The sequence below is a fragment of the Equus asinus genome, chromosome 4 (genome assembly GCF_041296235.1).
Source record: "Equus asinus isolate D_3611 breed Donkey chromosome 4, EquAss-T2T_v2, whole genome shotgun sequence".
Classification (NCBI taxonomy): Eukaryota; Metazoa; Chordata; class Mammalia; order Perissodactyla; family Equidae; genus Equus; species Equus asinus.
Window position 1 is genome coordinate 41246206 of NC_091793.1, and position 20036 is coordinate 41266241.

A 20036-nucleotide genomic window follows, 5' to 3' on the forward strand; every position below is an offset into this window, starting at 1 on the left:
TTTACTCCATGTCAGTTTTTGATGGGAACAGACATCTTTTACGAAGCCTTTGATTGGTTCCGAGTATTGCACCCTGGAGAAACTCAATAAATACACAGAAAGGTAGTTACTGAATTATCATGTTCTGAGTTAGGGTAATCATCAAATGGTTATTGTTCACTCAGGAGCAGTTTTCTAAAATTGGAAAGCATAGAGATTAAGGAATATGAAACTGTGAAAAAGAAGAAAAGATTTTCTTATTTAATTTCCTGTATGTATGCAAAAATTGTCTCAATCAGAGAGGACAGGGCTTCTGTCCCCACAGCTTTTTATAAAGATAGCCCCAAATATCAAAGTGACAATAATGTCTGCTCTGGTCTGTATGGATAGGCCCAGTTTTGATTTACAAAGGGTACATTTATTTTGGACAGGTACACAGAGAGACAACAAGCCAAATTTTAGGATGCTCCCATTCATGGGGCAGATTATTTTTGGGCTTTCCATTCTTATATTATGGGCAATGTGTTATTTATGCATTTCCAGGGTAAAGTTTTAGATTCCGTCAGATTAGGGTGTGAAGTGGTTGATTTGATAAAGAGGAAGACCAGGATCATTTAATCACATGCTTATTTCTCTCTCTAAAATGAGTTCACAAAAAGCTAACTATAATCTGACTTTCATTATGCCTTTCAAGTCTGAAATCCACTTTGATAAGACTTTTGCTCTCTTATACTTCCTTAGGAATCCTTTTATGGACCAATTTAGCAAATCAGCATGACACCTAAAATTATCTTTAATAATATGTCAGATGCTAGATCTTATCATTTTGTTTTGTTCATTTGTTGACTTGTACTTTACATGCTTACAAGAAACTGGGCTAAAAATTTTTCTTTTTCTTCAAAATCACCCAATTTGTTTCTCTAAATAGCATTAAATCTCTTTTTATTTATTTATGTACTTTTACTTAATTTTTTTTATTGAGGTCATATTGGTGTATAACATTATATAAACCTCAGGTGTACATCATTATATTTTGACTTCTGTATAGACTGCTTCGTGCTCACCACCAAGTCTAGTTGCCATCTGTCACCGTACATATGTGCCCCTTTTCCCTTCCCCTCCCAAATCTCTTCTTAAATTCCTCAGGAATTCTTTGCTTGTATCAGGTAATAGTTCTTGCTTTCTATAAAAATTTTATATATCTTGGAACAGAATGCTCTGCTTATAATTAAAAATTCTATTTGCATAATTCTACATTTTAATTTCTCATTTTCTTGGTTAGATGTCTTTAGAATTATTCTGCATATGGTATGTATTTTGGCTTTTTTCTTATGCATAAGTAATATTCATTACTAAACATAGTGACATACACAAACTACACTATTCATAGAACATTCTAGACAGTTCAAATTCCAGCTGCACCATGTACTGAGTTACTTAGGCTTCATGTGCTTCAGTTTCCTCATCCATAAAATATGAATAATAATAGTACCTAACCCATTGAGTCTTTGTAAGAATTCAATGAGATAAATCTGGTAAGAAGCTCAGAACATGGCCTCTAGCACATAATGAGATGTTAAGTATTTTCCCTTTAAAGCAGGAAACTCAGAAATCTTACCCAGCATAAGATATTAAATGCCTCACATTGAATATAAACTTTGAGGGCATTTCTTCCAACACAGAACAACCACTGTAAGATCCATAACAACCACTGCTCACCTCCTTACCTTGTGCTAATATTTATAACATATTCCAAAACAGCTGCTGTTATTATCATAACCATCACTGCCGCCACCATGAGTATTTCCCTTTCTTCACTTGTAGTGAAACATCTTAGCTTCCACCCAAGGGAGCTCAGATCAAATAAGAGGCCACAGCCTCTGTTGTGTCCCCACTAACATGTGTTCTGTCCAGCTGGGGGTCTCCAGTTGTTAGCTAGACAATGATAAGCAGTTGTTTCTTCACTATTGCATTGTGGGGACATGGCCTTTCCCACTTAGATGAAAGAATCACTCTGCATAGTTGAACATGTAACTATATCCACCACCCAGGGTTGTAAGGCTTGGGTTTGTGGGACGCTGAGATTTCTCCTGATAAGGGGTGCTCTTGGCAGGTGGGATCTTCCTCGGGTCTGAGTATTTCAGAGATAATCACATAAAGAACTCTCCATGACCACATATGGATGTGGTGGGTGATTGATTGAGTGACTGTGTTTACTGCTGTGGAATTTTATTTTTATGACCCCACCTGGCGTCAGGCCTGTCCTTCCTCTATTTTTAAAAAGTCACCCAATGTGAGGCCCAGCAATGGCTTGGGGCAAGGCCTATAAGAGATTTATTTGATAACCCTATAACCATGTAAGAGCAGACCCCCAAGAAAGGCACAATAAGGACTAAAGGGGAAAATTGTTAACAATTCAAATCACTTCCGCAATAATTTCCTTTTGACCTGTGCTAAACTTTTAGACTTCTTCAATTTGAGTAAAGCTTTTCCTGCACCACTGCCCCCATCTAAGCCACTCCAATCTCGTTTGATTCTTACTTTAAAGCATGGTAAGAATAATGATAAAGAGACAAGTCATCAGATCTTAGTAAAAGATCTCATTATCATCCAGTCCCATGTTAATTGTTGAGAAGCTATTTGTTGCTATGTAACAATAATCAGATTTTAATCCTCTTCCTGTGTGGAATGACATCTTAAGTTGAAAACGTGTAATTACAATGACATAAGAACAAGTTGACTAGGAAAGGGAAAAAACCCTGTGGATCTAGGGAAATTCCATCAAGTTGAAAAGTGAATCATTGAAAGTTCACATACTTGCTGCACAATTAGACTTCATCCAGTCAGAAGTTTAGAATACAATCTTTGCCAATATTTGGCCACAGTAAATAAATGTGGATTAAATTGATTGAATCAAATTCTGAATAGCTGGGCTTTCTGGATAGCCAAGAGTTAATTTTGTTCTTGAACCTTATTATTTCAACCAATTTGGATACAAACATGCCTAAAATGTAATATATTACTTCTTGCTTTTGAAAACAAAGTACAGTGGATATAATTTAATGTTGTCATAAATTATAGATATGAGTTATTATACCTCATGATATCCTGAGGACCCAAATTATTTGCCTTTTTGCTAAATGGGCCCATATTGATTGGTATTTTGAATTTGTCTAATTTATCATAGCTATTCTATTTCATAAAAAACAGAAGTAAAACCAATGAATCACTTAAGTAGTAATTAGTAAAAGTTGCACACACCAAAAAGTTTGCATACTGGAAGTACTCAAACCAAAACACAGAATGAGAATCAGAGGTATATTGTTATAAAGCTCTCAAATAGTGTAAAAGCAAGGAGGGTTTATTCTTCACAGTGATTGGTTACAATATTAGAATTTTCCTTAAATGAAAGGGAATTGCTTAATGGTTACGTCATATCAATTTGGGGGAAATTTTTACGTTTTGCTTATGATTTTTCAAGGCATAAGCAAGAAATGATCCAGGTCAAGTTAAGCTCGCTTGTCTTGTAAAATACGCTAAATTAAGCCTTGCTTGCTTGACTAACTGGTTTTGTCTGCTCAGGGAATTTTCAAGCCTGGTTTCTGTTTGTGTTAATAATTTCCTGTTAGAAGGCTGCTGTCTTCTTTTATTACTCTTGTCAGTCAATATGTGAAGCTGTCCCTCTCTCTTCTCTTTGCTGTGTGCTTTGGACCTCCTGGCCAGAGTCAGGTCAATAAGCTGGCTGATAGGGCTATACTAGGGAGTGGCCAGCAGGGCGCCCCTGGCACTACATTTAAGGAGATGCTAACTGTCAGGGTTGTACAAGTGCAGGGTCCGCACCTGCAAGTAAGTGCCTCCTTAAATGTTGCTCCCCAGGCATCTGGCCTGCCTTACCCTAGTCCCAGTTCTGGGGCTAAACTGAAGACCTGGGTGGGGGATTGTGGGTAAAGCACTTGAGCTCTAGTGCATCGAGCTCGAGGAGCTTGAGACAATTTATTTTGCTCTTCAGATGCCTTTATAATTTGCTGGTCAGCAGCTGTTATCTGGATAAGGGAGGTTGCTAGATAGCTGAATTCTGAATAGGGAAGGCAGTACTACAGTGTTGCCCTTTTGTGTCCACTATTATGCACATAAGAAAATAAGTCATTGCCCTCAAAATTAATTTATGGCTTTTATTTTGACGGCTTCATTTGTTTTATTAATCAAGGCTGCAGATTTTTCCTAAATAAGGCATATGACATGAGTTTATTAAAAAACAGTGCAAACACAAAATAATTTTTTAAGATTTATCATAAATTCAAAATGGTTCTCAAACTTTTTGCTCTCAGATCCTCGGGCACTTGATAATTATTGAGGAAACTAAAAAGCATTTGTTTATGTGCATTATCTGTATCAATATTTACTGTATTAGGAATTAAAACTGATAAATTTTAAAACATAAGAATACACAGCATACGTTCTGTTAGCTGTCAGAGCACTGACATCTTCACACACTGTATATCCTCTGGAAAATTCTACTGCATGTTTCTGAGAGAATGTGAGTGAAAAAGGTAAATAATATTTTAGCATATGATGAAAATAGTTTTGACCTTGTGGACTCCCCAAATGGGTCTTAGGAGCTCTTGGAGTTCCCAAACCATGCTTTGAGAATCACTATTATAAATTGATATAGAATTGCCTCTAAAGTTTTTAACTGGAGCTTCCAAGTTTGGAGTCTGCCATGTTTTTGTTGAGGAAGATTGGCCCTGAGCTAACATCCGTGCCAATCTTCCTCCACTTTATATACGTGTTGCCTGCCACAGCATGGCTGACAAGTGGTGTAGGACCGCACCCAGGATCTGAACCTGAGAACCTGGGCTGCCGAAGAGGAGCATGCCAAACTAAACCACTACACCACGGGGCCAACCCCTGGAATTGTCTCTAAAAAATGTGTAATTCTCTTAAATCCCAGGGTGTAAAATATCCAGACCTATAGCCTATAATGAATAGAACAGAGCACAAAATATGCATATAACTGTGAAGACATTAAACATTAATTTATGTCCAAACTCTGTATCTCTGATGCCTAAGCAATATGGCCAGTACAAATGCACTGTCATTTGCTTTTGCCGATTTTTTTTGGTGACAGTCATGACACTCATGATTCATATAATCAAAACTTCTCTAAGAGTTACGAATGTCCCCATGCAAGCAATACTTTATAGTAAAGCAAGTTTCATTGTGCTGTTGTGTAGGCATATGAGATCCAGGCTGCAACCCGTACAGAGGGGGTACACCTGACAGTTTTTATTGCATGTTTAATTTAAAAGAGAAGATAATTTGCTCTACTACCAAAAGGGACAAAACAGGAGTTGGCCAGATAGAGCCTTATTCACCATGATGGTCGCCATACATAAAAACTTTCGCATATTTTATTTCAAACCAAGAATTTGATTTGAGAATAAGAAATAATTAGGAATAATATACAATTTTCTCCTGCACTCCAAATTACAAAGGATGGTTTTAGCACATTTATTTTATCTTTAAAAAAAGTGACAAAAAGAAAGACACACACACATAAAAAGACCTATAATCCAACCACTCAGTGATAACAACTGTTGTTATATGTTCTTCCTGTCTTTTCTATGACTATACAACATATTCATATGATGTAATTATGCTCTCCATGCTATTAAAAAGCTAAATTAAATTGTACATGAGGGCCCACAAAATATTTTTAAGTGAGTCAAACAATGTATTACTTGAGCCAGTGAGCCCATGGGAAGGAGAGAACTGGGTTGTTTATATCATTCCAGTGTAGATATACATACATATAAAGAGGCAGGTTAATATCTTTTAAGACAAGATTTTTTTCCCCTTTAATTTACTGACCATGGAATTCTCAATCATCGAAAATAGACATAGACTGCATTGGAGAGAGCCAAACCATTTATGGAGTTACTGGGTTCCTAGGCTTTCAGCAGAGCACAAAGGCCACACATGGGCTTTCTATTTAATAGCTCCCACCAGCGCCCGTCAATTAGAATGCCCTGGCACTCACTGTGCAGGCCTGCCATTGGTGGCATACCTGTGCTTTTTACAGTAGGTGATCATAGGAAAAATCCACCATAAATAGATCAAGCCCTTTGAAAACATTTCAGTGTTGCAGGGGGAGAGAAAGTCTATATCTGTGAATTAAAAGGATCAAAGAACAGCCACTCTTGCCAAAGGAGGAAGGAGCTAGCTTTAGTTGCTGGTTTGGAATCCAGTTAATTTTTACGTTGTTCATGAAAATACTTCCTTGGCCTTGATTTTTCAGGGTCTCCTGATTTCTTTTATTTTATTCAAAAAAATTTAGAAACAGCAACTTCTATATCCCTGCTTCTTTAGTCCATCCTGTTGGTATGTTTTCTAATCGAGACGATGAGAGAGGATGGGTGAGGGGGACAAAAAGCCAACGTTATTCACCTGGCAGAAAAGTCCCATGGAATTTGCCCTTTGGCTTTTCTATAAACAAAAGTATAGGAGGACCCTCACCTCGATAGATATCCGTTTGCTCTAAATCTAAAGATTTGGAGAGCTTGCCAAGGCCAGGTGCCTCCTGATAGTTACAACATGGTGAAGCTAGTTGACAATGCAGGTGGTGTACTTGACTCAGTATTATTTGCTAAGAAATGCAGCCCAGATTTTGAAAGCGGGAATCCTTAGAAAGGCATGGGTGTATTGGCACTGAGGGCCAAAACTGTAGCCCTAATTGCTCTCCTGCCCTTGTTAAGAAATGGAAGATGTGTGTTGACAGTAAGAAGAAATCTAAATGATGGCGTTGGGTGATTGCCTTGGAGCACTCAGCCAGTGGGAGGGTCACCAATGGGAGACATAGTGTTCCCTGTGGATAGAACAGATGAAGAAAGCTGCCCTTAGAGTGCCAGGGTAAGGTTCTTGATTTCCTGGCAGTGAGGAGAAGGGGCTTTTGTGCAAGTAGAAACAGCCTGCCAGTCAACGATATTTATGGAGCACCTGCTGTGCAGAATTTGAAAAGGAGGAGACAGGCCTTGTCCTCAAGAAGCTTGTGATCAAAGAGAGAAGAGAAATCCCCATGTACTGTAAACCCTTTACCATTCACAGCCACATTTGAAATGAGAGTGGATTTGGTGATATTTAGGGCATAGTCTGAGACTTCTTACTCAAAGTGTGGGTCATGGATGGGCAGCATCAACCTCACCTGGGAGCCTGTTAGAAATGCAGACTCTTGAACCCTGCCACAGACTCCCGGAGCCAGAATCTGCCCTTGACCGAATCCCTAGGTGATTCAAATGCACACAGCAGTTTCTGGAAGCACTAGAGGGGCTGTGGAGGTGGTGGGTCTCGAATATTTTGAGAGAGAAAAGCAACCCAGTTCTAAATTGATAGAAAGGGCAGTTCATTTACCTGTGAGCCTCTTAGACACGGGTGTCTCATCCTAGCTACTTTCATGAACCCCCGTTCTTGTTAAATTCATAAGGGAAGCTCAATGAATTCTGGTTGCATGGGTGCTTCCTCTGACAGTCCCTGTTCAGTGGGGTACTGCGGAAATTGTAGTGAAGGAATTATTGTTATAGAGGCAGCTAATGAATTTGGGGAACATACAGATGATTTTTAGAGACTTGGGCAAAGCTGGGCATGACAGAACCTGTAGGAGTTAGAATAAGAGAGATGCAGGAATCGTTCCGTTAGGGCAAAAGGGATACCTTGGGGCCCTCAAACTTCCCTGCAATGGTTCATTTTCAGTCTATGTCGTGTGCTGCTTGGCCTTCACCACTCGTGGTTCCCCATCTCTCCAGGTTTAGGACAGCTGGAATTCTTTGTTTCAAATGTCTTGAAAACTATTGAGAATCCATCTTCTTATCCTTTCTCTCCCACCAGGATTTATTGATTGATTCGCCAATTTACCAACATTGTACAAACTGTGTAATGCACGTAAATTTCATCAAAATCAATTATTATTGCCATTTTAAGGTAGGAGAATGAGGGGCCTACCTCCTCTGTTCAGTTCCCAGTTGCTTCCTCAGCCTGTACCCCAATTCCAAACATGTTCTAACATGATGCAGCCCACAGCCCTAGAAATAAGGCAAAGCCGAAGTGGGTGGCACGTGTGGAAAGGACGTGAGTGTCGTTCTCACAGGCATGTCAGGGTAAAATTATGGTAACAAGAATGATAAGCGTGGAAAGAGAGATAAAGCATGTACAGAGTTTAACATGTTTCCTGCCCCTGCCGGAACTCATTCATTCCTGCCAACAGCCCTTGAGATAGGTTTTGCTGTTATTTCCATTGCATAGATGAGGAGATTGAGGTAACTTCCAGTCCTACAGATAGTGCAACATCCATACGAGGCTATGTGGCCACGACAGTAAGACCAAACAATTCAGTGGTAAAAAATGCAGTAATATCTCCGAAAAGTCGAAGAGCCCACTTCTGCCTCCATGCCTGTAAACAGCTGAGAAGGAAGTGCAGCCCAGGTTCTGAGTCAGGTAGACCTGGGCCAGAGCCTCGCTTTACCCTTCAGAAGCTGTGGGACTTCACAGGGCCTCAGTTCCCATCTGCAAAATGGGGATAATTATAGTACTGACTTCACAGAGTTGTAAGGATTGTAAGAATTACTATATATTAGGTCCTGCATGCAGCGGGTGCCAATAAGTAGTTGTTTTTTATTTATTCCTTCACTGGCTGTAAAGTAATGGGGTTTCTATGATTTTAAGAAGGAAAAGTTCTGGTCTGTCTGCTTTTCCTATTTCCACTTCATGCAACCATCTTTAAGAAGTACCAGCATTAATACCCTATAAAATTTCTGTAGTTCTGACTATCTGATACAGCTGGCTGTTAACGACTGATATTCTGTGGATTTGTTGGAAGTTAAACTAAGCCCCTTAAATTCTCATTTTGGTTTGATTTTGGGGCTATTACACAGACCACTGGGGCTACAGACACAATGGAAATGGAGAATTCACATTCAGGACACATTTAGAGTTTCAGCATCCAAGATGATTCTCTTTTATTTATTTGATTAGAATTCACCCTTGGCCTTACTTCCCAAGCAGAATTTTAAACAACCATGGCTTCCCTTACAAAACGGGGCTTTGTTTACATAGATGCTGAGAAGGCACCAATTTGATCATTCATACACAATCACCAAAGAAGCCTTTCTCAATTCTTTTTTATCAATTCACTATGCATTTAATGTGCTTTCAGCAATAAGATGAGGTGCCAGGGAGATAGGAAAGGAATGAAAGATCCTTGTCCTTGTTTAGTTGGGAGGGAAATGAAACATAAATATACCGAGACAACTGGAAAATAATTAGTGAATAAAGAGGGTATTATCACGTGGTCCAGAATGCCAAGAAAATAAGGAAGGGGAACAGAATGGAATAATTAGCTCTGAGAGTTTTCAAAGAAATGTCAAAAAGACAGGCCAAGATTGCCAAAGGATAATAATGGGAACAGTTATTGCTGTACACTATAGAGTTCTATCTACATGCCAGGAACTGTGCTGTGCGTTTTACATGGGATTAAGGGGTCATTTATCTTATTATTCTTATTTCACAGATGAGGATACACAGACTGATAGAGATTAAGGAATTACCGCAGATTACACATCTAATAAAGTGTAGAGCCAGGATTCGAACCTAGGTCTATCTGACACAATCACATGTAGAGAAAAAACAAAGTGTCTATTGGGGAGAAGATCATCACTCTTCTCAATGGCAGAACGGTCAGAAGGTGAAAAGATAAACTACCTCTAGAACAGAGGGGCCACTGAGATGCAATAGGAGAAGGCAATTGAGGCAGTAAGAGGAAGGAGAGGGAGGAAGTGTCTGCTGACAAAGGCTTTGAATGCTAACCTTAAGAGTACAGACCTAACCAAATAGGTAACAGGGACCCTCTCGTGTAGAATAACAGGATGAATACAGTTGTGGCATAAGTAATCCCTGTAGCTGTGGGAAAAGACTGGAGGGCAGAGAAACTTGTCTGGAGAGAAAGCCAGGAAGAGGTCGTTGGGCATTGGGTGACAATGGCACAGTCCAAAAGATAGTGTGTCTGAGAAATTGGCTTCTCGCTCTCAGTATTCCGACACCCGGGTGCTGCAATAACTCACCCAAAGACTAGAGGTCAATATTAGATTTCCATTTCAGCACTCAGATCTCTGAAAATAAAATGCTTTGAGCAAGGGTTTCGTCTTCTGCTTAACGCTGGCACTAATGATCCTTTCCGTGATGTGGCAAAGAAACGAAAGCGTTTTGTTGATGCCATCTACGGGACACTTGTGCTTTCACTGTATCTTCCAACCACATCACATCTTCTGCCAGTCTTTAAGGTTATAGGTTTTTTCTCCTTTGGTTATGTTTTTTTCTCCCTCACTAGTAAATAGTAATATACTTGTTTACATCATCTGAATGAAAATAGTCGTTTCTTTATAAACAATAAATTGGAGTTTATACCCAGCACAAAAAATTAGTGATGGAAGAAGACGTTGCAGCATCCTGGCAGTCCTGCAGAGCTCCTTTCTTGATTTCTGCTATGGCGCAGTCCAATCCTTCTATGCTCTTTCTACCTGCTTAGATCAAAGAGGGCACTTGACCTGCACATAACGATGACCATTGGGCCAAACTTCTTGTTGTGAGATATTGTCCTCTTGCTTAGAAGGAGCCACTTGTGGAAAACCTAGATACTGACAAAAAGAAGGGTCTTGGGATCCCACAATGTGCCTTTAATACAAAAATGTTCTTTGATATTTAATCATCAAGCAGAAAATAGTTTTCAAAGAGATCACCTCTATTAACTGCCTCTTTCGGCCCTGGAGTAGGGGCAGCTGGTTCACACAGGTCATGAATTCCCAGTTCTGGGCATCCATAGGGATTCAGCAGGTAAAATTCTATGCCTTTTGGTGATGGGGTATGCCTTTAGCTACGTGGGACATAGTATATTCTTTAACAGGCTTCACCGCCAGACTGCTCTATAATTCTGAATATCCAAACCCAATATAAAACCTCAAACCACAGCTTTGAAAATTTTGGATAAGTGTAGGTGGTATTCTACTCCAGGTGTATGCACTTCCAGAAAGGACTATGAGAGGAGGTGATTCTGTTTCCCAATGAACAGTGGTTTGCCTTGTAATAAAATGAAATGCTGCAAAGCCAGAGGACTTTGGTTCCATCATTATTCAGAAGGTATGTCTCATGAGGGCAAAATGATGTCAGAGATGCTGTGCTGCCCTTGCTCTGTGGGTAAAGTGGGGTTTCAAATACTGAGCACCGACTTCAGCTTAGGCTCTACAGGATATGAGCACCTTCAACTCTAACGGATGTGTTTGCCACTCATTGTGTCTCATTTCATGTTTCCAGCAGCTCTACTCATGTAAGATAAATGTCATTGTGTCCATTTTTCCAGATAAAGGAAACAGACTGAGCACCATTCAATGCCCTGCCTGCTGCCTGAGGTGATAACTAAGTGACAAGGACACATTTTACCTGTCCTCTGTCCATCACTACACTATGCCACCTTCTGGAAATCTATATAATACCATTTCGATCCTCACCTCACACCACACGTTAAAAGGCAGCATGTCGTGGGCTTCTTGATGCCACAGGTTGATGCTTTTAATGCTCCATCCCTCTTGTGTGTATAGGCAAGATGGCTCATGGATTTGAGTGCAGCCTGGTGCTGTGGAAAGTAGTAGTCATAAGTGAGCCTAACACTTCTGTTACTTTTTTCATTTCTAGAAAATGAAGCACCAGCCCCAGCGCCAGCCCCAGCCCCAGCGCCAGCGCCAGCACCAGCATCAGCCCCAGCCCCAGCGCCAGCGCCAGCACCAGCATCAGCACCAGCATCAGCACCAGCCCCAGCACCAGCCCCACCCTCAGGAGGTGAGTAAAAACATTGCCTCACATGTTTGGGCTGCAAATCTAGAATGTCCATCTCAGCATGATTTGGCCTCCATTGAAGCTGTGAGCTTTAACTTAACTCCCATGGAGAAGTTGGATGACTACAGTTATGATGGGTTTATAATAACAGTAATATATTTTGTTTAATAACCTTCTCACGTTAACTGATTTGGATGGCATGTCATATTATAAAACTCTTCAAGTTATGCCAAAGTTGCTGTTACACCCATGTTTTGGCATTGTGGAGGCTGAGCCTCCAGGGAACTGACGGATTTGCAGGGTTTTTTCACACAGAGGGGAGGGCCAACAAAGCCCACACCTTTCTCGTGAGAGTGGGGAGCAGATCCCACCTCAAGATCAGCAGCCGCTTCCGGACGTGAACTATGTCACCATCAAGCACCTCCAGAAACTCCTTGGGGAGTTTCCAGGAAGGTTTGGTGGCATCTGAGGCTTAACATCAGGAAGAGCTTCTCCAGTTCTTAGTACCCTGCTGTCTACCAGGTGGCAAAAAAAAAAAAAAAAAAACAAGGAGTGGAGAGTTCCAGTGAACTCCTTGGCAGGTAGAGGCAGTCCCCACCAACACACCATAGGTAAAGCCTGCTTTCACATCCATGTAGACCTAAGGAAGAGAACAGGATTGGAAGAATGACAAGTCCAAATGGAACGTTAAACTCCCAACATGGAGCTCCAGAATCATTTGTCTGCCTGGGCAAATGACTCCCAAGATGGAGACAACCAAAATTATGTGCATTTTCCCATGAAGATACCAAAGTGCCCTCTCTCATCGCTCCTTCTCCTGAATAGGATGAGATACTGGCATCCATTTAAGAATTATTCATAGGGTATTTACCATGTGCACAACTCTGCCCTAACCCTTCAGAAAGATACAGAGCTATCTACCAAATACTCATGAATAACTAGGTGCAAACATACTGTAACAGAGCCGGTGGGGAACTCTAAATAGAACGTTTCCCTAGATTTGGTTTGCCTACAGCCAAGTAGAAAATAAAATACAGCCTAGGGAACAATTAAATAAATTAAATTAAATGTAACCACTAAATTGAAACGCCAGGCAGTACTATAAGAATCTCCCAAGGCAGTATGTGATTTAATGCAGGTTGCTTGAATTGACAATATAGTGTGAAGCCAGGTGGTGGGAGGTCACTGTAGACCAGTCCAGCCTAGATGAAAGCAGGAATTGGATAAGGCCTCAGTTTCTGGTGATCTTTACATGGAAGTTTATAAAGGAATTTTGAAGGTTTTCCACCCTGGACATCATTTTTCAGTGGGGCAGTTTGAGAAATCTAACTGTTCACAGGAACCCCTTTGTCCAGCTAAGAATACTAGGCTCACACACTCAAAACCCTTAAATAATATAGAAGAGTATTGCTGTGAGCTAAAATTAATGAAACAGGCTCAGTGCCATATGAGTTCAAACAGGGGCAAGCTCAAGTTTAGTTTTCTTTGAACCAGAGTAGATGTGTGACATTCTTCTTAGGATCTTCTTCCTTGGTATATTTTCTCCTTGCACATACAGATTTATTTTTGCCAACATTGAGTACACTGAGAACCTACAGGTCATTACAGACATAACCTTTCCCTTCAGTTCTTCAGATCAGTTGCTGTCACTGGGCCACTACAGAGTCTCTCTCATTATGCCATGTTGCATATTCATTGTGCAACAATAACCTCCCTTTGCTAAAACAAGTCCCCTCCCAAACTTTGCTAAAATTGTCTTTATTAGTTAACTAAGATTCAGATCTCTAATCATCAGTCAAAAAAAAAAGAGAGAATTCACACTCGAAACAGTTCTTTTCTTACAAGTCAGACACTATTTGTACCTAAACTAATGATTCTCAACAGCAAGAAGTGCAAACTAGATGGTATCAACTGATAAAATCTGACGTCCATGCTTTTGTAATGCATTTATTGCCACTCAATTCAATCGAGAACGTTAATATGTGTGCCAAAATATTTCCTTTGAAACTAGTGTACAATTATAGATTTTATACCCTGGGTCCTTACTATGATATTATCTAGAAGTCCAAACTATTGGAACCATTACATGAGTCAAACTTCCTAAAAAGTCAGTCCCTTGTTGGGGTCTAAAATGAAATGACCTACATTTTATACTTGCTTCCACACCAGCGTACTATAACATGGCCCCAACATAGTTAAGGGTATTCTAACAAAATCTGTATTGCATGTTTCTGTGTATACTTTTTTCAAAAGTGATCATATTTACTAATTGCTTTTATTAAAAGTTTAATTTGACTCTATGTTATAATTCCCAAATTCATAGTTCATGTAGTATAGCATACTAGATGGGTATGTAGCATTCTTTATGATCTGTTCTATTGTCATTAATTTTTTCTCTCCCCTCCTCCCCACCTTGCTCATCACACAATAAAATGCTTTCTTGTTTTTATTACTGTTTTTTTAAATTTTTTTATTGCAGTAACATTGCATTATAACATTATATAGCTTTCAGATATACCGCGTAATATATTTTGAATTCTGTGTAGATTACATCATATTCACTATCCAATAAAATGCTTTCTTTAAGATACTTCTAAAAATGTGCTTGTACTTTCCACACAGAACCAAATAAAGAGAAGGAGGCCGGAACTGCACCAGCAAAAGGTGAGTTGGAGGGAGGGAGAGTGAGGCTGAATTCACAAAATTAGAAGCAGAAAGAGGTCAGTAGTGATTGCCGTGGTGGCCCCATAGATGTCCCTTGCACTACCTTTCATCAGTGTGGTTTAGAGTTCTTTGTTTGCATCCTATCTGCACAACCCAAGCAGCAAAATGGTGAATGGTGTTCAGTTTTCACTATAGACATTTCTAAAAGAAAAACAACAATGATAAAAATATCACAAGCACTTTTTGAGATGCCAGCAAATTAATTGGTCGTTTTCAAGTTCCAATGTGCATGTGAAGGAAAAGAAGTGTCTGGTCTCTTTGGGATTACGCAAATTTGGCAAATTATCTGGATTACCTAGATTTTTTGAATGAACATTTTCATGTTACTGTGTGAAATATTCCAGGTTTCACTAGTAATTTTGAAGACCAGCATCTCATTTGTAACACTAAGTATTCATGTAGATTTATATAGTGATTTATACAGATGGACGATACAACCTTAAGCAAACATCATGTTGCTCCTTATTGAATTGGAAACTCATTTAGTCCTGTAATATTATTCTATTTTTACTTTATATTGAGATAGTCCAGCTTTAGAACATGAGTAATCATTATCATGTCCTGCTGTGGATCCATGAAATACTAATTTCCTTGTCTCCTCATGGAGGAAGTTGCTGTCATTACTGACCACCTGCCTTAAGCCAAAGGGCCTTACTTTTCTATAGAAGAAAGTTTTCACAGAGGTAGATTTAACAATTCTGCTTTATATGTTTGTATCATCATTTTTAAAAGTTCATCTTTTGTTTGTGTAATGAATAACATAGTCTAAATTTTGGAATAACCAATTATTTCCTGACTACAATAAGATCTTTGTCTTTTTCCTGGACACCACTCAAAAGCACGTCAAGTGTCTTTTTGTTCTTACTATGTCATATTTCATTACCTAATTCCAATGACATTATTGTCTCCTATACATTAGTAAAATACTTTTTTTCTTTCTTTCAGTATATTGGACCACCTTTCTTCAGCTAACTTGAACTTACACTCTCATAAATGAACACATAATGTTAATACACTTACTTTGTCCTTGACCTTCAGTGGCTCCCGTGGATAGCAACCTGAGTACCAGTCCTGGACACGTGGGCCACAGTCTGAAGGTTATTTGCTTATGGAATGCAGACAGTGCAAACTCCTAGAACTCCTTCCATGAGATGGGTTCAAGGATGTTGGGACATCCTGGCTGAAGTTATTGTAACATTATTCTCCACAACGCCGATGGCGTACGCATCTGTTTCCAAATTTGGAAAGGTGCTTGGACAAGGCTGTAAGGCTCAACCAACAGAGCAGATGACGTAATCCCAGAGGGCAAGCTGTCAAAGTTTAAACAAAGCTTGTGCCTGACCCTTAATCTGAAAAGTCATCAAATTATATTTGTATGCCTAAACGAGAAAATGCCTTTTTGTAAATTAAAATCAACCAACCAACCAACAAAATTCTTTTTCTTTATGCAGAACACAGTACAATGAAAGAGCAAGGCCAGATGACTAGGGCATCTGAAATTAGTTGCGTTTTCTTCTGACATTTGCAGAAGTTAAGCAAGGCCATGGCCCAGATACATAAACTGCCATTTATATATTTGCTCCACCTGGCTAGGAAGCAAATCAATTTAGGATAGAAATTGACATCCCTAAATAAAGAAGGTAAGTGGATGGAAGTTATTTCTAAATATACAGTCCTCTTCAACTATTACTCACTTTCGTCAAAGACAGAGAAATTTCAAAGAAATACTTGAGCCACAAGTCGACACAATACTCATTGCTGTGTGTATCCTTGGTTGAGAAGAAGTTTTGCATGCGCATAAAGATTGACAGGTGCAGCAGACCTTTTCTCCAGCCTTGACTAGAATGTCCTTCCCTGACCTTCACGCTCCCCCTACCATCAGTGCCTCTAATTGTTTTTTAACCCTTCAACTCAGGTTTCACTCCTTTGTCAGCTTTCCCCTTGAGGATCCTAGCTCCCTCTCATCTCCACTTCCTCCTCCTGACTTCTCTTGGACCTGTTGCTTCTGTCGTTAAATCACTCTTTCCTCCACTTAGTCACTTATTAACGGTTCCCTCCTTTTCCTAACAGGTTGTAAGCTTTTTGACAGTCAGGTACCATGTCTTAACTCTGCTATGTGCCCTTCATCTCATTTCTTTCAGTGTCTGACAGAGAGCTGCATGCGGCAATCTCCTAATGAATGAACAATTGAATTTTTCACACTGGCTTAGCTGCAGATCATATAGATGATGGTAATCTGGATAGATTTTTCATCCATTTAACATGTTTTCTGGGCAGGAGGATGAACATCCCATGCATACTCTTTGTCAGTGAGATCAGAATGAGGTACCAGGACCATGCGTTATGAATGCTCACCCTCGGAAGAGATGGGTGATGTAAAACCAACTCAAAGCTATTGAAAATGGTCACAGCTGAATATTAGTACATTTTCAGCACTTAGTTAGGCCTCTATCTAGTTAGTTGAAGTAAATTCAATTAATAACTCCAAGACAGTCACTATTAAGAACATTATTCACAGTAATGCAGCCTTAATATCTTTCCCTGATTGCCTGAAATGCAACAGCTTGGAAATGTCCTAAAAATTTTTTGGTAACCACAGAATGTTGTTTGGTTCTGATATAAGTCTTATAAGTAGTGTTTTTGGTTGGATTTGCCAACTTTTTCACATTTACTAAGACTCTGTTTGGGAAACAGCTGATTTCCCAGGAAGAGGTTTTATTATTTGTTTGTTTGCTTCTGGACTTGTCCAACCCGTTATCCTGCTCCCTAACACTGCCCACTTTGTCCTGGAATTCAAACAATAGGGAGGAGAATAAAGAAACGTGTTTAATCAAACAGCAATACCAGAATTTAGATCTGCAAATCCCCTTCAGAGTGTTCATACTGGAAGGCAATGTCCTCATAAAAATAACGCTGCTGTGGCTTAGAATTCTTCCAGAAAAATGACAGGTGGAAAATCAATGGAATGCAAAGTATAGATTCTTTTCTATATCCTCAGTGGAGCCAAAGATCTGCCTTTGTTCTCACGTTCATGTATTCAGCAGGTATTTACTGACTGTTCACTATGTGCTAGGTGCGGGTGTGGGCACTGGGTCCTGCCCTCCAGAAGCCGACTTTAGGGAGCTTAGAGGGGAGAATGACCATCAGCAGAGGACAGTGGATTTCAGCTTTGAAAGCAGACAGTTGTCACAGAGAGCCATGTGTAGAGAATAATATGGGTGCTCAAATGGGATCATACTGTTTTTTTGATCAACCAACATTGCATGTGTGAACATAGGGTAATGAGACTGTCTCTTCTGTGCTTTAATTGGCCCTGTGGGAAGTTTCAAAACTGGTCCTGTAGGTGTTTCCAAACATGCCAGCAGCATAGAATCAGCGACCACTTTGAAGATCAGTACTCATTTCAATGCCTAAGTTCTGATATATTTTTTTAACTTTTATTTTTGCATCTTATTAGTTTATAGTCTGTATATTTTTAGGTAAACCCAATTAGAATAGTTACTGCCTCTTTTGTTTGTCTTCTAGAAAAATAACTGCTTTTGGTAATCACAGCAAAGGAAGTAAAAAGTTACTTTCTTTTTCTGGGCATTAACATTAACATTACCACATAAACTATCATAACTCAACCCTGTGAACGCTGTGCATATTAAGGATCTCACATAACTTGAGACAAGAGTCTTTCCTTTGGGGTAAATGTGATTGGCAGATCAGGAAGTAAATCAGCAGCAGTTCCAGTAAATTTCTCCTAAATTATAACTGTTTTTTTCCTGAGGAAGATTTGCTATGAGCTAACATCTGTTGCCAGTCTTCCTCTTTTTGCTTGTGGAAGATTCGCCCTGAGCTAGCATCCATGCCGATCTTCCTCTATTTTGTATGTGGGTTGCCACCACAGTTTGGCTGCCGATGAGTGGTGTAGGTCTGTGCCCAGGAACTGGACCCGGGCAACTGAAGCAGAGCGTGCAGAACTTAACCACTAGGCCATGGGGCTGGCCCCAAATTATAACTCTTTTTACTTAAAAGAATGATTATTATTATTTTTTTCATTTAGGTCCCTTTACATTTGCAATAACATTATCTTGGCGCTTCTCACTAGCATGCTAAAATATTTTTGTGCAATTTTTCCTTTAGGTATCAAAGCAATCAACCATCTACTAAAAAGCCTCTGTGCTTTACCCGTGTATTCTAATTACATTATTTCTTTGTAATGAACTTGGTTAAAAATTAATATCACCATACTTTTCAATTCTAAGATACAGCTGTCATAAAATGCAACATTGATTTAAAAGATTTGAGGGAGAAAAAAGTCATTAAGTAAATGTATTCATTGTAAGATGAATCCTGATTCAATAGCATCAAAGTGTGAAGGCATATATCTTCTCAATAAGAAAATAGGACAAATTAATCAAATGCCTCAAAACATGCTGAATTAATGTTACCTGTTATTGTCTCCCATCTGTGGTTGTTGTTGCTGTTGTAAATTTTGGTCGTGTACACCAATAGTTACTGCTGGAAGAATTCATAAATTTGTCTAAATCAAGCAAGGTATTTAACTGAGGCCTATTTACATTCACTTCTATCTTAATTTTATATACTTTTTATTCTTTATTCTGAAATCTCAGCAATTGTCCCAAATTTGTTTTACTTAAAAAATTAATTTAAAAAGGCAATTTAAATCAAACATAGGTAGAAGTTATTTTATTCCCAAGAGAGTGTGGAGGATTTCAAGAATGCACACATTCAACCATCGCCGCGGAGTTCCCTTCCTCGCATTCCAGATTTCACGTGTACCCCTGCCCCGCCCCCGCAAAAATATGAGACTTGAGTTCTTTCCTGACTTTCCAGGTGTTCTTCTCTGGGAACTTCAGTTGTTTAAAGAATCATTTTTACGGTTTTACAGATGCTATTTTCCCATGACTTAAAGACAAACAAAATTCTGCTTTGGTAAATCTCCCCTCTGTGTAGCTAGGGGAGACAGCTCTACTGCTCTGTGGTCTGTGGTCTTCCGGTACCCTGTATTCTAAAGAGCCAAAACCAGATGTGTACATTTTCATCGTCATTGTAGTCACTTCTAAATAGAAAAAAAGAAACTATGACTTACATATTGTATTTTGTTTGGTTTGGTTTGAAAATATTCTTTGTGTAATACCATGCCTTTCATATACGTGTTACTGAATTAGTCACAATGCAAAAGACTCAGATATTCAATTTCCCCTCTAGCAGGAAATCTGTTCTTGCATGGTAAATAAGAACCATTAAACCTTTCATTCTCATACAATTCAACCAAATTCAACCAGGCAACTTTTCAAGAATTTCAGGTCGGGATCCCAACATCTTAACTACATTTCCCAACCTTAAAGGGATGCCAGGACCAAAGCTACTTTTAAAAAAAGGAAAACGGTAAGCTTTCCCCCCTGTCAATTACATTTTCTGGCACTTCAGTAAATTTGAAGATTTATGTA

General features: G+C 39.3%; 1 protein-coding gene across 17 annotated transcripts in view; it reads left to right on the forward strand.

The window, feature by feature from the left end:
• MYBPC1 (myosin binding protein C1) overlaps nucleotides 1-20036 on the forward strand; it is a 105830-nt gene that overhangs the window by 24135 nt on the left and 61659 nt on the right. For all 17 annotated transcript variants that reach the window (XM_070507143.1, XM_070507144.1, XM_044745570.2 and 14 more), the window contains 2 exons: nucleotides 11713-11856; nucleotides 14476-14517. In XM_070507143.1, coding sequence (XP_070363244.1) covers nucleotides 11713-11856; nucleotides 14476-14517 — 186 coding nt within the window. The remainder of the gene's footprint in view (nucleotides 1-11712; nucleotides 11857-14475; nucleotides 14518-20036) is intronic.